The sequence below is a fragment of the Oxyura jamaicensis genome, chromosome 19, assembly GCF_011077185.1.
Source record: "Oxyura jamaicensis isolate SHBP4307 breed ruddy duck chromosome 19, BPBGC_Ojam_1.0, whole genome shotgun sequence".
In the NCBI taxonomy this organism is placed as follows: Eukaryota; Metazoa; Chordata; class Aves; order Anseriformes; family Anatidae; genus Oxyura; species Oxyura jamaicensis.
In genome coordinates, this window is record NC_048911.1 from 7,642,382 (window position 1) to 7,659,900 (window position 17,519).

At 39.0% G+C, this 17,519-nt stretch overlaps 1 protein-coding gene across 3 annotated transcripts in view; it reads left to right on the forward strand.

Annotated features, from left to right (window-relative positions):
• Positions 1 to 90: 90 nt before the first annotated feature.
• TRPV3 (transient receptor potential cation channel subfamily V member 3) overlaps positions 91 to 17,519 on the forward strand; it is a 34,724-nt gene continuing 17,295 nt past the window's right edge. The window contains exons 1-3 of one of the 3 annotated variants that reach the window (XM_035342990.1): positions 91 to 516; positions 894 to 1,155; positions 16,301 to 16,423. In XM_035342990.1, coding sequence (XP_035198881.1) covers positions 16,305 to 16,423 — 119 coding nt within the window. In that variant the 5' untranslated portion in view covers positions 91 to 516; positions 894 to 1,155; positions 16,301 to 16,304. Of the gene's footprint in view, positions 517 to 699; positions 711 to 893; positions 1,156 to 6,777; positions 6,785 to 8,876; positions 16,424 to 17,519 lie in introns of those variants that run through there. The other 2 variants (XM_035342989.1, XM_035342992.1) reach the window with 2 other exon arrangements.

The following is a 17,519-nucleotide window of genomic DNA, read 5'->3' on the forward strand; positions in this document are numbered from 1 at the left end:
CATCTAGGCTGTCTCATGAAGTGTTAGAAACAATTCCTGTATTTTTTTTACTGGTTTGTTTGTTTTAATTAAATGCATTGAGAATTTCCCACAATTCAGAGCTGTCTGTAAGGTAGTGAGCTCTTTTTTGCTGTAGGTTTTTTCCCAGTCTTCATCCTTTCTTTTGCTCTTTGAAAGTGCTCTCGTGTTTCTGAGATCTGAGCTGACATATTCATTGTTAGCTAACGGGATCTTTGCTAAGTTCTGTGGGTTGGTGCAAGTGGCCAATAATGGTGGATATTTTGTTGATAATACAAACATAACAAAAGGGCCTATAGAAAAATGGTTAGCACTCAACACTCTGGACATAATGGATTTCATACTTCGTCTGCTTTTAGATTCTCTTTTAAAAAGTGTTTTTGTGAGCAGCTACAGGCCCCGATTTCGTGACTTCCCAGCCTTGAAAACTAACCATACTATAACAAAACTGGAGAAGGACTCATAAAAGAACAGTAAAAAAAGCCAAGAGACCCAGAGGTATGCTGTGAAGAATGTTCCTTGTAAAAGAGATACGTGGGGGGACACAGTGGAAGAATAGAAAATGAATGATCTAAAGATGTTACTCTTTTCCCGTAACACGAGAATAAAAATACTCTGATTTTTAAAAACAGGATGGTCAAAATCAATGAAGTGTTTCTCTTACAATGTCTGAGTAAACTTCAGAATTCACAGTTATTGTTACTGAGGCCAAAGGCTTAACAAGATCCCAAATTTGACACTTAATTAGATAACAGATTAACTTTGCATTAAATAAGAGGTAGTGGTTATGGAGAATATGTGTCAAAGGTCAGATGTATAATAGTGTATAACAATGATTATCTTGAAATCATAGTTTTTGTTCTTGACTTTAACAGCATCAACAGGAAGAAAGAAATCTGATGCTGCAAATTCAGCTGGCTGGACTTACAAAGAGAATCAGAAAAAATGTCTGAGAGGCAAAACAGGCAAATTTTCTGAAACTACAGATAGAAACCTAGAATGAGAGGAAAGAATAGAAGGGACTTGGCATCCTCATGAAAAGTGACTGGACAGAAAGTAAAGATAAGAAAATTTGTCTTAGACAAGTGGCCCAATAATCCAGTGATGGACCTGTGCAACTGTGCTGGGCAAGAAAAGGTAAATTGTTTTACCTTCTTTACTTGTTATTTATCACTAAAACACATAGACCTAACAGCCTTTAATGTCCAAGTAGAGTGTGTGTGTACAAGTATCCTTAAGTCACCAAGGTTTTTAAGCATTGGTTCCAGTTTGAGCATGTGCATTGTTTCTCTGGCTGCATTCAAAGTGCAGTCGTGCTAAAGCACTTCTGTGAAATTCGGTCAGAGTGCACACAGCCTTTTGTCAGGGAGAGCCCGTCATGCTTGGCCTCTGATGCATCCAAAGCTTGTGGTCAGATAACGTTCATGAGTCATTGTGGTTGAGAAGTGGTACGATAGATCGGTCAGTAGCAAATCGTTGGGAAACTTGAAATCAAAGATGTAGAAAAGTGAGTCAGCCTGTTAAAGATAATTTTCAGAACATCTTATTTTTTTTTTCCTGCATTTACTAAGATACTGAAACATTCACTATTCGTTAAGAGAAGCAATTAATATATTTACATACTGACTGCCCTCGACTGCTAACACTGTTAGGTGGATCATGGGTTGTTTGGAGTTGGTTCTTTTACTAGGGTCAGGATTTCTGACAGTGCTGCTTTTTGACAGGGTACCAAAGCAATAGAGTTTAACAAATCTTAAAGCATTTAGCTTATTTGAAATGGTAGCTCCATCTAGAGGTCTAATAATTCTGGATTCTTTCGTTAACTAAGTCATTTAGGACGAATGTCACTTTTCTGATAGAGCTTTGCAGGACATACCCATAAAAACTTGCCAAAGGATTTGAAATAATTGTTTCACAAAAAAACAGAATTTAAAGCCAACAAGCTTTGTCTCTTGAGGACAGGGAGACCACAAAAGATGTTAAAAGTTGGGATGTTGAATGGTATACCATTATAAAGGTGTATCTCTAAGCACTTGGCAGGACTCTCTATGGGTTCTATGCAAGACTTGATTATGCTCCGCACTGAATGTAGCAAGAAGCAATCTGTATATAAAACAAGTACAGCTAAGTAAACAAGACAGGTTGAAGCAGCGAAACTCCAACTGTTAATAATAAATGTAGAAAAGGGCCAACCAGAAAAACATAGGTTCATTGCCTCCAAGCCTTTATGTGCCAGCGCAAATTTATGCACAAATGCATGTGGCGAATGTTATCTATCTGGAAAGCATTCCTGAAGTTTCATAATTCCCTGTGAGGGATCCATTTCTCGTAATTATCTGCTTGTATAGAGACCTAATCTTACTGGTTAAATTCTGCCTTCATTTACATGAAGGGCCTATCCAGGAGGATTGATCAGCTGTGGTGTATAACCTGAACAGAACGTTGATCTCCACTTTCCTGTCCTTTTCTGTTCCAACAGGATTACCCAGAGCACAAGGGACTTTTTATGATAAAAATGAAATGCTGAAATTTGGAGTGAAAACATATATCAGTATAATGCTGTGATTGAAAATGTAAGTGGCCTGTATTTGTGCGATAGGGTGGTGCTGGTGGCTTTTTGGTTGTATTTTTTATAAATCCCTTAGCCTTCTCTGGGAAGAAAAAAAAATTCCACTTTCCTAAAGTAAGTTATTACCAACCTCTCAGATCTTCCTTCTATATCATCACTCATTTCTTTCCTGTGGACAGAAATTTATTTCCCAGAGTTGGGCAAGTGTAGCTTGGCACTCCAACCTGGTGTTACACACGTTTATTTACACTCAGTTGGCCATGGCTCTGTTTGCCACAATTTATTTCCGTCATCTTCATTGCACCTAAGCGCATAGAAGTGTTTTGTAAATCAAGGTGTGTCTCTGCTAAGGCAGACTGAGTTGGATGCCTACAGGGGACATGCTGGTTCTGAGCAGAGAACACAAAGACTTACTCTCATGGTGGAGTGTTGCGTCTAACCCCAAGGGAAGAGACACAGCTTGTGAGGAAGTATTTGTTCCTTAAAAATGGTTTGCTAGGATCAGGACGCTGTTATTTCTACTGCTAGACACCTCCACTGTCTGAGGTGGAGTATAGCTTTGCCATAAATTATTATTACTATTTTTTTTTTTTTGGGGGGGGGCGGCAGGGGTTGTATTGTGGATGTTCTGCTTATCTTGGCAGCCGTATTTTGCCATGGTCCTACAGAATCTGCATATTGAGTACTCGGGGATTTTTTCAGCCTGAAGTTTGAATAATTGTTTCACGCTGAACATGGTTAGAAATTGCACGTGGCTCCTATTCCCATGCTGTTCCTTGAGGTTTGCGGGTGGTAAAAATCTATCCTTTCAGTTATTAGTCACATTAATTTGTGTCCACAGTAAGTGCTTAATAGAAGATGACCAGGTTCAACAACTGTGTATATCCACCAGCTCCCAATAACCACGCTGGCTCAAAAGCGAAGAAAAGGGTGTTCATGTGCTCACATCTCCTGTCTGTGGGTGACTGTAATTAGTAATGAGCATAAATGTGTGTGTGATAAGAGATAGCATGAAGAGGTGAGTTGGACTAAGGTGAGTTGAATTGAACATGGGCTGTTGAATGTGTAAATGGCAAATTGTGGTCTCAGTATGTTACAGCACTGCTATACCTGAGATGCAACTTGTGCCTAGTCAGTCATGTAAGCTGCTGCATCTTTCAAGCTCCAGTAATTTCTGAATTAATTGAGAAAAATATATATCCTACCTGAAAAACATGGAGCTGTACAGCCTGTATTAAGAGTGTGCTTTACTGTGCCCTCTGCAACAGCTAGCATTGGAGCCTGAATAGCCCTTGTCCTAATTAAACACTAATCTTAATTAATCCCTTCTCAGGCAGCATGTAGGCAGGTTTTTGGTAAAGTCCATGGAAAACTCCACAGCCCACAAGAGGGCCCCCTAGCTATGTGCAGGGATGCTCCCCAATACCTCTGGAGTACCCCATAGCTGCCTTGCCCCAGGAATGTTGCTCTCCCTCTGACACCGCTTTGTCCTGCTTGCCGCCCCGATCAGACTCATTATGCTGAATCATTTTTATCTTTGCCAAATGCCAAGTAATCCCATTGCTCTTCCGTGGCAAACACGTATGTCACACTAACACATTACTCAATCAGGCCTCTTTGCTGGAGTCTCAGGTACTCAAAAATCCCCAAGGTGTTTCCCCAACAACTCATGTACTGCTGCAAAACACAGGGTGTCCTGCCAAACCCATAACCTTATGGGATAAAGCCAGTGGACTCAGGTTCTGATGCTGGAAGTTTTCAGAGCACCGTCAGCAGGAATTTGGTATGTTTTAGGTTAAAAAAAAAAAAGAAAAAAGAAAAAAAAAAGGTGGTAAATCTGCCAAATTCAAAAGAATCTATGTACATTAAAAATCCCGGATAAGGTGATGTTTGGAACAACCTCCTGTCAGCTAGTGCGTTTGGGTATTTAATATCAGCTTGTATGTGTTGGTGCATTAAAGAGAATCTTCTTGTAATGAAGGTACTTCTTACGAATCTTTCTTGCTCCATTAGGTAATAGGCATGGATTTACTGGGGCCTGGAAAGAAGATGTCTTAATTGACGTTGCCAGATGCAGCATAGAGATTCTAGGTCTTCTGATGTGGTTACAGGGCTCTGAAGTGCTTCCCATCACCCACATCATGCAGACTGGGGTTACTTCTGACTCTGGAATCGTTTCCACAGAGAAAATATGGACTGAATTTCTCCTACATCAGATGTTAAATTGTACAAAACACTTCAAAATAGATGGTGGAGAGAAATAGTTATTTCTCTGGGAAGGAGAGGAAATCAAATGATCTTGTGAGACTTCTGCCTTTCTGGTGTGTTTGTGAAACTGGCAGAGCTGCATCACTATTAGTAACACTTCCTGTTTCAATATGCAGGCAATGAGTGGGTATGAAGAGACATAAACGTTTACAGAATCACTGAGGTTTTCAAATTCCATCATCGTCCAGAATTGTACTACTCTGTTGTTGTTGCAATCAACCTCCCTGAAGGTTTTAGTCACCCTAAATGTTGCTATGAAAGGTTATGTCGCTTGGAATTGCCATGTCAGCTGACGGTGGAGCAGACAGGGAGAGCAACTCCCAGTTACAGGAACTGAAAGGAAGTGTCCTACTCACTCAGCCAGAAAGAGCAGTTTTAAGCCAAGTCATCAAATGGAAGCCATTTATTACAAAGCTGATATAATAGGTGTAACCTAGACAATTCCTCTTATTCCAAAAGAGAATGTGAATAATGAACCACTCAGAGAAAAGGGATCATGTCCTTAGTTTCTTTTAGAGGTGGAAAGCCAAGAGTGTTCAATTGGTATAGAGCATGACGCAGTAAAGGCAATGTCCCTCATTACCAAGAAGATACAGAACAGTGAAGATTAGGGCTGGAAATGGGTAGAGGGTTCTCAAGAGACTGATTTGCAATGATGAATGGAAGCAGTTAGCTATATCTTAGCTAAGGACTGAATGACAGAAAATAGAAGCATTGACAAAGAGAGGACATGATCTGCATAATAAAAGAGGTTTTAATGAGAATAATCATTTGAAGTTAAGATGGAGGAAATGTATCCAGAACAAGGTGATCTGTCCATGGGGCATGTATGATGTGTATCTTCTCAAAGAACTCCCTTTGAAAACACGGCAAGATTCAAACTTCAGGCCTGAAGTTTGCACTGTATGCAAATACATCCAGTGTCATCCTGACCGCAGCAACATGGGACCTACAGATTTAGCTCTCTCATTTTGGGAAAACCAAAGTATCAGAGGATTTATTTCAATTTGTCTTCCCAGAAGGAGTTTGACAGCAAGTGGAAGGGACCTGCAGGGACTTTATTTTGTTAGAGTTAATGAGCATCTGATATGCTGCTAAAGTTTAAGTGAAGTTTAGATCTGAGCATATTACCTGCTAGAGGGTGAATTTCTGTTTCCCTTATTTTTTTCCCCATCTTTAACTAGATCTTTGAACAGGAAAGAACTATTCCACAGATGCAGATAGATGAGACTGATCTTTTTTTTTTTTTTTTTTTCTTTTAAAGAAGGAGATTTGGTGCTCCTTTGACTGAACCATCAAACGACCAAACTACTAGATCAGTGTGAAATTATTATAACATTAAGGTTCCTGACCAGTTTTGATGATTAGCCTCAAAAGGCTAGTAAGCCAAACAGCAGCAGAACAGATGTGAGCAAAAAAAAATGTAGCGTATAGGTGGGGCACACTTTGTTCACGGTGTATTCCTTGAGGCATTTTCATATTGCTTAATTCCCCTGCACTGCTAAGCGTTACCAGAAACTATGTACCACAAATGAAGATTTACTAAGGGTACGGACTCACTCTGAAATAGCTGGAGAACAACCCTGACCTAGTTGGGACTGTGAGGTTCAGAACAGCCAAGTTTGTGCTTTGAAAGCTTGCAATGAAGTGTTACGCGTTGGTTCATGTAGGAGATGTGGTGCCTTTCTGGGTGACCCCTAAGTCAGAATCAGTGGAAGAGAAAATTGCCTGTTTTATGGTCTTAAAACTGTTTTTATTTCTTTCCTCAAATAGAAACCTCAGAATGTTTCATACCCAAGTGAACCTCCACCACTGACCCTACATAGCCTGTGACCTACAGCACCAGCAGACAGCATGTGCATACAGGACAGACAGAAGAAGTGCCCAGCACAGCACTCATCGATGGACTGACACCTGACAAAGGTCTTTGTAGGTCTGCACTGTTACTGTGTGCCTTGGGAGTGGCAGGGGACGCTACCAGTAGCACAGATACAGGAAAAGAGCAAGAAAAAGTCATTCATCCCATCGTTTATTATTATCTTGTGCTTACATAGTCCCCTGTAACTTTGCCAGGAGAGGGGATAAATGTGATCTGAAGTCAAATTCCAATACTACTCACATGACATGGATTTTTACTACACTGATTTCAACTCCTTTATGACTGAGCTTGTTCGTATGTAGAGAATGGGCCACATTTGGAAGAATTAGAGAGATTCAGGTGGAAGTAACCACATTAGCAGGTGGTAAAAGAGCATAAGGAGGGGGAGGAAGGAGGGTGTTACTCCTTTTCCTTTCCATGAGGGAAATGATAGCAGCTGAGATATGGGATCAGCTTTTTTTTTTTTTTTTTTTTTTTTTCTCCTACTTTTTCTATATTAGAGTAGCCCCTGTGAGCTATAACCATGGTTCAGGGTACTGCTGTGCTAGGATCTACTCAGACTGACTGAGGAGTGTCGTGGGCAGTGTTGCTCATGGTCATAGGCAGGAGTCTAGGAGTATCAGAACTGCAGCTAGAGAAAGGTGTTTGAATCGGGCCCATAAAAACTACTTTGGGGTAATAGGAAATAACTGGGGTGCCTGACTGTTGGCTGATTCTGGCAGTCCCACGAGTAATGCTGTTCCTTCTGTGCATCAGGTTCATCTCCCTCATTTGCCTGAAGGAAAAATAAGCTGCATAGAGACATAGTTGCAGACCGTATGCTTGTGATGGAGCCTACAGTAACTGTTCTCTATCAATTTGGGAATGGGATTGCTCTTTTATGGCAGGAATCTCTGAGGAATAAAATATCCAGGCCTGAATGTTATGCAAGCATACATAATGATATTGCTAAAGAGGCTGACTTGCCCCTGCAGACTGGACTGTTCCAACTGGCAGGCAATACCCCAGTATTTTTCTGGAAGGATTCTTCCCCCAGCCTGTTTCCTGTTAGAGGATGGTCAAACACTTACAGGCTAATTTATTTCTCTGTTGCTCAGCTGCACAAAACAATCTCTTATCTCATGGTTTGTAAGCATGCTACTTAAATATTTGCAAGTGCTATTCAGTTGTTTGGAGCAGTGTGCAAAGCTCTTCATACATGTGTGAAGCAGCACACAGATATGAACCTGGAACAAGCTCAACTTTGAGTGGAGGAACAGGAGAAGATTTTATGAAAGATAATATTACTGAAGCTATGTTCTTGAAGAGCAGTCAGGAGTATAGTATTTTAATTCTTCAAGCTGAACTCTCTGAATCTGAAAATGTATATTACTAGTTACTTTTACAAAGCCAAATATGTGTCCAGAAGTGTTAGCACTGTACAAACTCAGTACCGACTTCTGCCGTTCCCCATAGTCCTTTATTCTCAACTCCTCTGAGTGAGAATAGTTTAAAAAAAAAAAAAAAAGTGAGGAACAGAAACATCTGTAAATCAAGGTATGATTTTCAAGGTGAAAAATCACGCATAATTCATAATTAAAAAAAAAAAAAAAAGCCTAAATCATTTACAGAACTGACTGAATTTATCTCTAAAATGGGGAAATGCTGGCGTGCATATAAAGGGGAGATTTTCCATCTGAGATGATACTTGTATGAAGTATTGTGAGAACAGAAAATGCAGCCTTTAAAATGCAACAAGCTTCTCTTTGAATTCACATAGAATTGTATGTGATTCTGTTCTTTTGTAGGGGAAAATGAGGGACAGTAACACTGATCTATTAAGCAATAGCTGTTTTATTATTTTTCGCTTATAAAGTTTGGGGAGGAAGGTGCTAAGGATCAAGGTCAATCTGTCAATTTGAGACGAGATGACGTATCTTTTTTAATGGTGATATAAAAAAGATGTTGCAAGAGAGACAACTGACTCCTTATCACAGCTGACTGAAGAGCAATCAATAGCGTGAATCCTATTAAGTCTGGGGAATTAGTAAGTACCAAAAAAATCTGGCTCCCCAGATCAGGAGTTCAATATTAGCAAGCAAGCCACTGAGATCAGGAGATCTCTGCCTTGCTACAGCGTCACTCCCCCTGGAACAACTGCAGCTACCTTAAAACACACAGTGAGCAGCAAAGCAGCCTTTCTGAGCTCTGTTAGAGTAGCACTGTGGCCACGCTTGTGATTTTCCTGTTCTCTCCCACATCCTTTCTGTCTCTTCATCTGCTTAAAAGTTAGCTGGAAAGTCTGTGGGAAACTGATAGTATCTTACACTTCTTAGCATACCCTACAGAAGTACATCTTCATGTGGTTCTTCGGTATAAAAATGTATTACTTGCATTAAATGCACATATGTTCTTTTAAAACCATAGATCTTTTGGAGTCTTCCCACAACAGAGCAACACCTCTGAATCCCTTTTCACAGAAACAAAGAGAATTTAAGTTCATTTTTTCCACAGTGAAAAAATCATGAAAGACTCTTATGAATCAATTAAACACTATGCTCAGGGGAATTGGGCTGCTATTGGTAGTTGGCATGCACAGTGTTTTAGTACTTAAGCTTTAAGGAGCTTGGGGAATGGAATGCTGACAATAAGTAATTTACAATTATCCATGCTGTTACCTGTTAATGTTAAAAATGCTTTTTAGACAATGACTTTTCCTCATAGTGACTCCCTGTTGGGGTACTGAAAATCACAGAATTAAATACAAAATCTGAGTAACCTCCTAATTCAGGTTTAACTCTGATTATGTCACATGTCAGCAGAACAGAAAATGCAATTCTGACTCGCTGGTGTCAAATGGCAGATCTCCAAATGCTCAATCCCTCCCATCTGGGGCTTCCTTCATCTTGTTAATTTTACTTTCTAGTGAGTCTAGCACTTGCTAGAAAAAAACAAAATAATAAATGCCAGATAAGGCATCTGCTGCTTATGTGCTGTGCAGACTATCCAGATCTAAGGTCTTCAAGTGATTTTTCATAGTTGTGTGCCTAGTTATTAATGTTCTTGACCTTTATGGCATATCTCTTACTAACTGAAGCATCTGGTAGCTGTTGTAAAACTCTATAAAGTGGTCCGCACAGCCATGATACAGACTACTGCAAAACATTTCATGGCTTGTCAGAAATCTCAGAGTGGAACAGGTCAGGGAACATAAAGGTTAAGTGGGTTAATAATTAAGACTATAAGAAAATGGTTGCATAGATGAGACTTACTATATTTCTGCCTCTCATTTCCTGACTTTTAAGTCTACCCTTAAAAATTCTTTCGTCAGGCTCACAACACCTATGTGTAGCACGTGACGTTCTTACCTGTTTTCAGGAAGATTAACTAGAAACAGTCTGTGCTCGTGGTTTCTAAATCTGTCAGTTGCACGGAAAAGGCCATACTTAGGTTTAGCTAGCCATTGTCCTCATAATGGAAGGAGAAACTGTTAACGTATATCAGCCAGGGTGAAGTGTAATTCTTGGGCGTGTGAATTGTAACAGCTCTTACAATCTTCTGCACCTTCTCATAGGCAAGTTTGATACAGGGCTCTGACTCTTGCCGCAGCTTGTCCCAGTTTTTCGTTTTGGATAACTGCCATGACGTTATAAATAGACCACACTGATAGGTCCTATATTCTGCTAAACCACACAGGTCTGGGTGCTTTCAGATATAACTTTCTAAGTTCAAAGTACTGCTTGCTGCCAAACTAATTTTCTCTCCATGGCAAAGGAATTTTTTAACTGCTCTTCTACTGTGGTTTATAGGAAAGTTAAAGTAAAGAGTCCTTAAATGCACCCTCATCCAGATTTAATCTGACTTTGCCTATTTTTACATGCAGTACTCCAGCTCAGAGTGACTTCAATTAAACAGTCTTGTAGTTTATGTGGAGAACTAAGCCAATGTTCTCCCAGGCAAGATTAAATGCCAGTATTCAGTCCTTATTCCAGGTGGTTAGACAAGCAGCTAAGAGTCCATCAAAGCAACTGACTCTAGACTGCCGCATATTAGCTTAGGCAGTCATTTGACAAGGCGTGAACAACTTTACCCAGTGCAGGGTTTGGAATATATCATCATAAATTTGTGTCAGGCAAAGCTGGATGTGTGCTCAGCTCATCCAACCAATTCTCTCCTAATGCCAAATCAAACTGGCCTAGGCAAGGCCCTTTTTACCATGCTGTTCTGTGGAAGCTGATTCATTACCAGAAACATCCTAAAGGTATTTTATGTTTGTATCTCCAAATTCCCTATCCATTTCCTACAAAAAGGAAAGGAAAAAAACTGCAACAACAACAAAAAAAAAACACACTTGACTCTTTCTTACCTACAGCTGGAGAAAGATTTCTGTTTTTCTGGCCTGCACAGTTCCCCTTGAACTCACGCCTTTTAATCAAGTAAAGGAAAGAGGAGCTCTATATTCATCTCTTTGGCCTCACTGCAAAGACATAAAAATTTTAAGGGTACTATTTCTGGTGATAATGGAAATATTCTATTAGGAGAGCAGAAGAACTTGTGGTTACTCTTCTGGCATGTCCGAAAAAAGAGTCTGCATTAACCACTGCTCAACAGCTCAAAACTAGCAAAGCTGAAAAACGCCATTCCCTGTAGTTCGCATAGCAAGAAGTAACACTAGCACTGTTTATGTGAAACGCCTGTTTGTATCCTCACAGACCCTAAGGGTACACATTCATCAGAAAATACGCAGATAGGGAAAGATCTAAACACACCCACCATGTTTTCACTGACATTATCGCTATGAAAGTGTAATATTTTCTAAGCCCATTTCTACTTTTTCAAAGTGATAGCAAAAATGTTTGCTTTCTGGAGCACTTAGCATGATCGTTTTCTCATTTTTGCTTTGTGCTTTCTCAATAGTTCCATAATATATAATAAACTAAGCATGACATTAAGGGATGTCATTTACAACCCAAATGCATGTGCATAACCATTTTCTTTTGAATACAGTATGTAAACTGCAGAGCACTGTGATCGTTGGAGATATTCTGCTACTATTAAGTCATCTGTAAACGACTCAGCTTTAGTAATATTTCAGTATATAATTATTGCGTGTGTGTGTGTCATCCCACTTTGGCAGCTATGAAGTAAAGAGTTTGTTGTCTAGCAAGTTTCTCTCTGCTGCCTAATTTCAGATGGAACAAACCCTGTAAGGCTGCAGTACGCCAGCGCTGTACTTATCTGTGCTTTCCAACAGCTGAGCAAACCGGATGACTGAAGAAGGGTGTTTTTGCGTTTTTAGGATAGTTTTGAACTTGAATATAGTTTTACCCATTTGGCAGATCAGTCTCTTTGGATGTTGTCGAAGCGTCAATTGGCCCTAAACGTGAACTTCATTCGTACCGTTCGGAGGTGCCTTCTTTATACTGAAATGCAAGTTTTGTAAACAGGGTAAGTTCTCTGAGAACTTCTGTGGGTGTTCGGTGTAGGTGTGATGCTTTTGTGGAGAATGAAATCTGCTAAAGTATCTTCACTGAATATATCTTTCAACTGGAGAACGCTTGTTGCTGATTTTCAACTTTATAAATCTGTCTTTCTCCCAAGACCTGCCACGTGGACTCCTTAGGCATTCAGAAGTTATGGAATATGTAGTTAATTTCATTTATACTTCTCGGCCTGATGCATTGTGAAACTTCCTGATTTCTGTGGTAAGGGGATCCAAAATATACTGACATCCAGGCTAACCTTAAAAAGCATTTTTATCTCCTCCTGAAAGGTTCAGTTACTGTAGTGACTGTTAAAAGCAGAATACTTGGCTTAGCAGAAAAGTCTTTATTTCAGCTCACTAAAATTTCTTCTTTTTATTAAATTTGGAGACAAGCAGGTAAATAATTTTAAAGGACTTTCTACGCAGAAGAACATTGTTTTTCACAGAGACTTTTAAAATTTCTATTAGGAAAAACCCTCATAGGAAAAGAACAAATTTCTCACCAAGAAGAAAACTTTTTCATAGTGCCCGAAGTTTACTACAGCCCCTCAAAAGTTAGAAAATCTTACAGAAAGTTTGAAAATCTTACGGAAAGGTGATTCTCTTTTTATCAAGTGTGATTTCTGCTGATTGGATTTATATACCATAAACAGTGCACAAAATTCAAAATTGAGTTTTACTACCGTTCCTCTGGGAAAGGGGATTTCTTTTTATGAGCTAGCAAGAATTAGTTCATAGGTGCTAGAAAGCATCACGGTCAGTGCTGTGGATGTTTGAAGGGTCCTGTGAATGAAACAGCTATTGGTAATCACTTCCTCTCCTCTGCCCCTAAGGAAGAAGAGACCTTTGTGTCATGATAGCATGGATAAATGTTTATTTTTATTTGTAGGATTCTCTTTTTAGTCACTGTGTTTATACTGTCATTGATCTATGGAGATATTAATACGTATGATTTTTCTTTGTCTCAGGTTAGCACAAGGTGGGTGAGTCTGTGATAGCACGTAACATACTGTAAAAGTGGCAGAGTCCCATTCATCATTACAGATAAATGTCCTTTTCTTATCCCCACCACACTGGAGGTGACATACCAAGTCCTCAATGTTCTCAGAACCCTCCCCAAAATAATTCTTAATACTAAAATTAACACAGTATTTTTGTCTCACTGCCCACTTCAAATAAACCGCTTCTTTGACAGCCTGTAAGCAACGATTAACCAGATACTGAAAGAAAAAATAGTTACAATTACAGATGACATTCTGTATCAGGTTACGTAGGCTGCAGTATTTATTATCTGACATTCTCCAGAATGTTGCACTGTTTTTCTCCCTACCTCATAGATTACATAAAATGGTAGTGCACAGGAAGATGATGATGAAAGCAGCTGGTCATTAAACTAACAAGACGGAGGGAAGAAGCTGATAAGCATAAAAAAGCTTTGTTAACTTTCATGAGATTTGCATGGGTATAGCTAAAACAGGAACTGAGTTCTGTAGGAGATATTGTCAAAAGGCTAGGCTCAGTTTTCATCTAGACATGCAATTAATCGTGATTAAAAATGAGAAGCAGACGCTACTTCAGCACTGTAGCAAGGTACTTCTACCATTGTGCCTGCAGTTATTTACTTGTGCGCACTCCGACATCTCATTTAAAATAGTCTCTGTGGCTGAGAGTCAAATCTTAGATGTGCCTTTGAAAGCAGTAGTCCACGTATTCAAAAATGAACCTTTCTTCTTTTCCTCCCTAAATTGTTTCATTGAATCACTGATGGTTCAGTAGTCTTTCATCACCTAAATAAACTTCAGTGCTACCTTTGACTATTTTTACCTCTCTGAAATGATGTCGCCTGCTTTCAAGTCATTGCTGAAATGTCTGCAGTGAAAATTAGTTGCAGGTGGGGCTTTTGTCTTCCCCTGTAGATGGCCCATGCAGAAATGTGGTGCCATATCTGAGCAGCTGTAGCATTGCTCACAAACCAAAGGCTCTTTCCTGTGTCCATTGTTTTACAGATTTTAAATTTGGACTTTATTTTCTCCAGCTCTTGCAATCGCTCTCTCTGACCCCTCTAGCTTTGACATGTGCTAGCTGTGTCCCTCTCAACTTGGCATCACATTTTGCTGACACATTTTTTGACTTACTGGTCTGTTTCCAACTATACTTTTCCTATAAAGTCACTTATTTTGTAAAGCTGTTTAATGCCCATCTCCATCTTATTGTAGTCCCCCTTAATTGATTTATGTCAAATACCACATTTGCCTCTTCCTCTGGATGGGAAATGTCTTTACTCTGCTCATAAACTGCCGTGTAGTCTAAAATCACTTGGTAAGAAGTAAATCACGGAATTATTTATGAACTAAGCACAACAACAGTAACTTGCTTTAGCTGTGCTAAGGTAAAATGTTTATCTGTCTATTAACTCATAAAACATGTCTGAAAACTGGATGAACTGCATTTCCAAGGGCATGGACAAAACTTTTTTCCTACTTCAAATATGTAATACACAAGTTCAGTTTTTCTGTTCACTCATTGTGGTGAAAGCTGCCATTTCCTTTGTATGCAAATGCACTAAGTAAATCAAATTTGTCCTTTATAAATTATTTCTATGAATATTGTGATATGAGTTCTTAGGACATGCATCCACGTGGCATATTTCTGAGTTGCACTGGTATGATATCACATCAGTCTTGTAAACATGTCTACCAGTGGTAGAAAACACAAAATTTTATTTTCATGATTGTTTTTTAGGCCAACCCTTTCAAGTTAGGCAGTGCTTTCCAATATTTCAGATTTCTTCTCTGTTTGAGTTAGCGAAAAGAAATTACAACTGCACTTCCATGTGTTTGGGCCTTACAAATTCTCGGTTCTCTGTATTTGGGATGGAAAATGTCCTATATGTAAACATCTATCATGTATACATTAACGGATTTATATTCAAATATTTGATATGCCTGTCTCCTTTTCCACACTAGGTGTCATGTCTTTTCAAACATGCTTCACAATCTGTTTTCTGTATCTTGAGACAGAAAGTTTGTATGTATATATGTCACGTTATGGGAAATGGATGTAGGAAAGGAAGAACATGCAGTTCCTTTTGTTCAATCCTGCACACAAATGATTTTTATACAATCCTTGGGTATGGAGGGCACTCCCCTGATTTGCTTGGGAATGGAACCATGACCTCGCAAAACTTACTGTTTCTACACTCAGTGAATTTTAAAGGATCCAAAATTCATCTTTTTTGCTTTCAGGTTATTGTTGGTGATTTAAAATGATGCCCTTGAGTATTATGTTGAGAAAGAGGAAGATAATTATTCTTCCTTAATTACAGAATTCGTGTTATGAGCGTTTATAAGCAGATAACATGCATTAACATCTGTTTATGTTATGTGCTGGTGATCACTTCCATACAGCAGAGTCATTATTTTTTTTTTTATTCCCCAAAGAAATGTTGAGAAATGCTGACAGCACACCAAAGTCCTCGATGTCATTCATGTGACCATTTGTTTAGCTGAGTTCAGGCTGTATACAGTATTTAGAGTCTGACTGTTGCTTCTGCTATTCTGACGCATTCAAAAAGTTCAGGGCTTTTTCTGTGTTCAGTACCCTTCATGTATGAAACCTCCCCTCCCGCATCGTACCTGCTGCACAGATCTTTCTGAGATTTGCCACTTTTCTAAAGTTACATTCTTTAAGAACTGACTACTTAGAAGAACTGTAAATATGCACACAGTTTAGGGCAGCCTATGAAAGCCAAAGAGAACATTGTGCTCTTTGCATTTCTCTATATAAGATATACTGGCATTGTGACTGACAAACGCCCTTCAGTTTAATTGGGGCACATACTTGAGGTTACGGTTCTCCCAGATTTATGGTTTGGATTTTCCACTCATAATGGAACTTTTCTTAGAATGTAATTTAATCAGTCTTGACTATAACCCTCCAGCCTTGACACATAAAATAACATGTATGTGCCTAATACCTGAAAAATGAAAAAAATATTAAGAGTTGTGTGCTCATATGTGAAGAGATTGTACACAGGCGATCTGGTCACTATGCTTTGTTGAAATGTACAAGCATTAAGTAACTGTGATTCTGTCTACTGCAGAAATATGATTAAAGATAACAAAGAAATTGTTCCACTAATGGGCAAGAAAACAAATCCATCTGGTATTCCCCCTTCAAACCAGCAAGAGAAAAAGCCAACTGAGAGCACTCCCACAAAGAAAAGGTAGGACTCTTGCTCACTCTAAAACTTTGCAACTCCCTGTTATATCTGCTATAGTAGATATTTGCACTGCAGTATCACTAACATCTTTATTCATGCTATGTATGTGGATGAGATAGACCTGATAAACAAAAGGTGCCTTCAAAAAGTCATGTGCTTATACTGTTTGTAAGTGGAAGTACTCTTACATGGAAATATAATGTGTTCACCCTGATGGGACAAATACATAACCCCTATCCTAGAGACATCAGACTCAAGCACCAGCCTAAGTTAGCGTCTCCTATCAGCTAGGCTTTCTGCATCCAATCTATATACACGTATAAACTTACAAGGTAATGGTCTATTAATGGTCAGCATTGCAATAGGAGAATGTAAAGTGATCACGTGGCAGGGTACACCAGGTTTCATATAAAAGATGCTGGCCTGAAGAAAAGGGACATTTCAAATTTAGCATCACATGAGAACATAAAGGATTATGGGGAGACAGGTGGAATTAAAGAATAAGGGCTGGGTAGAGCAGGAGGTTTGGGAAATGCTATTACAAACAGAAACCTGAATTCACTCTATTTTTCATAATTCTGATTAATTTCTTACTTATTTTATAAAATATTCACTTTAATTCATATTTTATGCTAGAGAATTAATACAATGATTAAGCGTTTGAATTTAATACGAATAGAGAAATAGAAGCAGTAATTCGTCCATGATACTATATTAATGAAATTACCTAAGTTACTGTAGACTGAGGATGGATTTTCATTCATAAACTTTTCACTCTGGCTAATTACTAGCTATTATAGTAATTTTTGAACCTCTGAAGGCCTAGGCAATTGTGGCTGTTCTGACATTTATAATTTCTTAATAATCAGAGGAATCACTTTCTACAGAAAAGGTGTCGTAAGTTATCTGAGACCCACTGCCTGGGTGGCCCAATTTCTCTTCATTTGAATCGCTGCACTTTGCTTGTAGAGTGGGGAGATGAGGTATCTAAACAGCTCGCAGTACAACTAGTACTCCAGAAATGGGCAATTCCATGGAAGATTTATAGTTAAAACAAATACTGGCAAACAGTGGCAAATACTACCCTTCACTTAGCTAA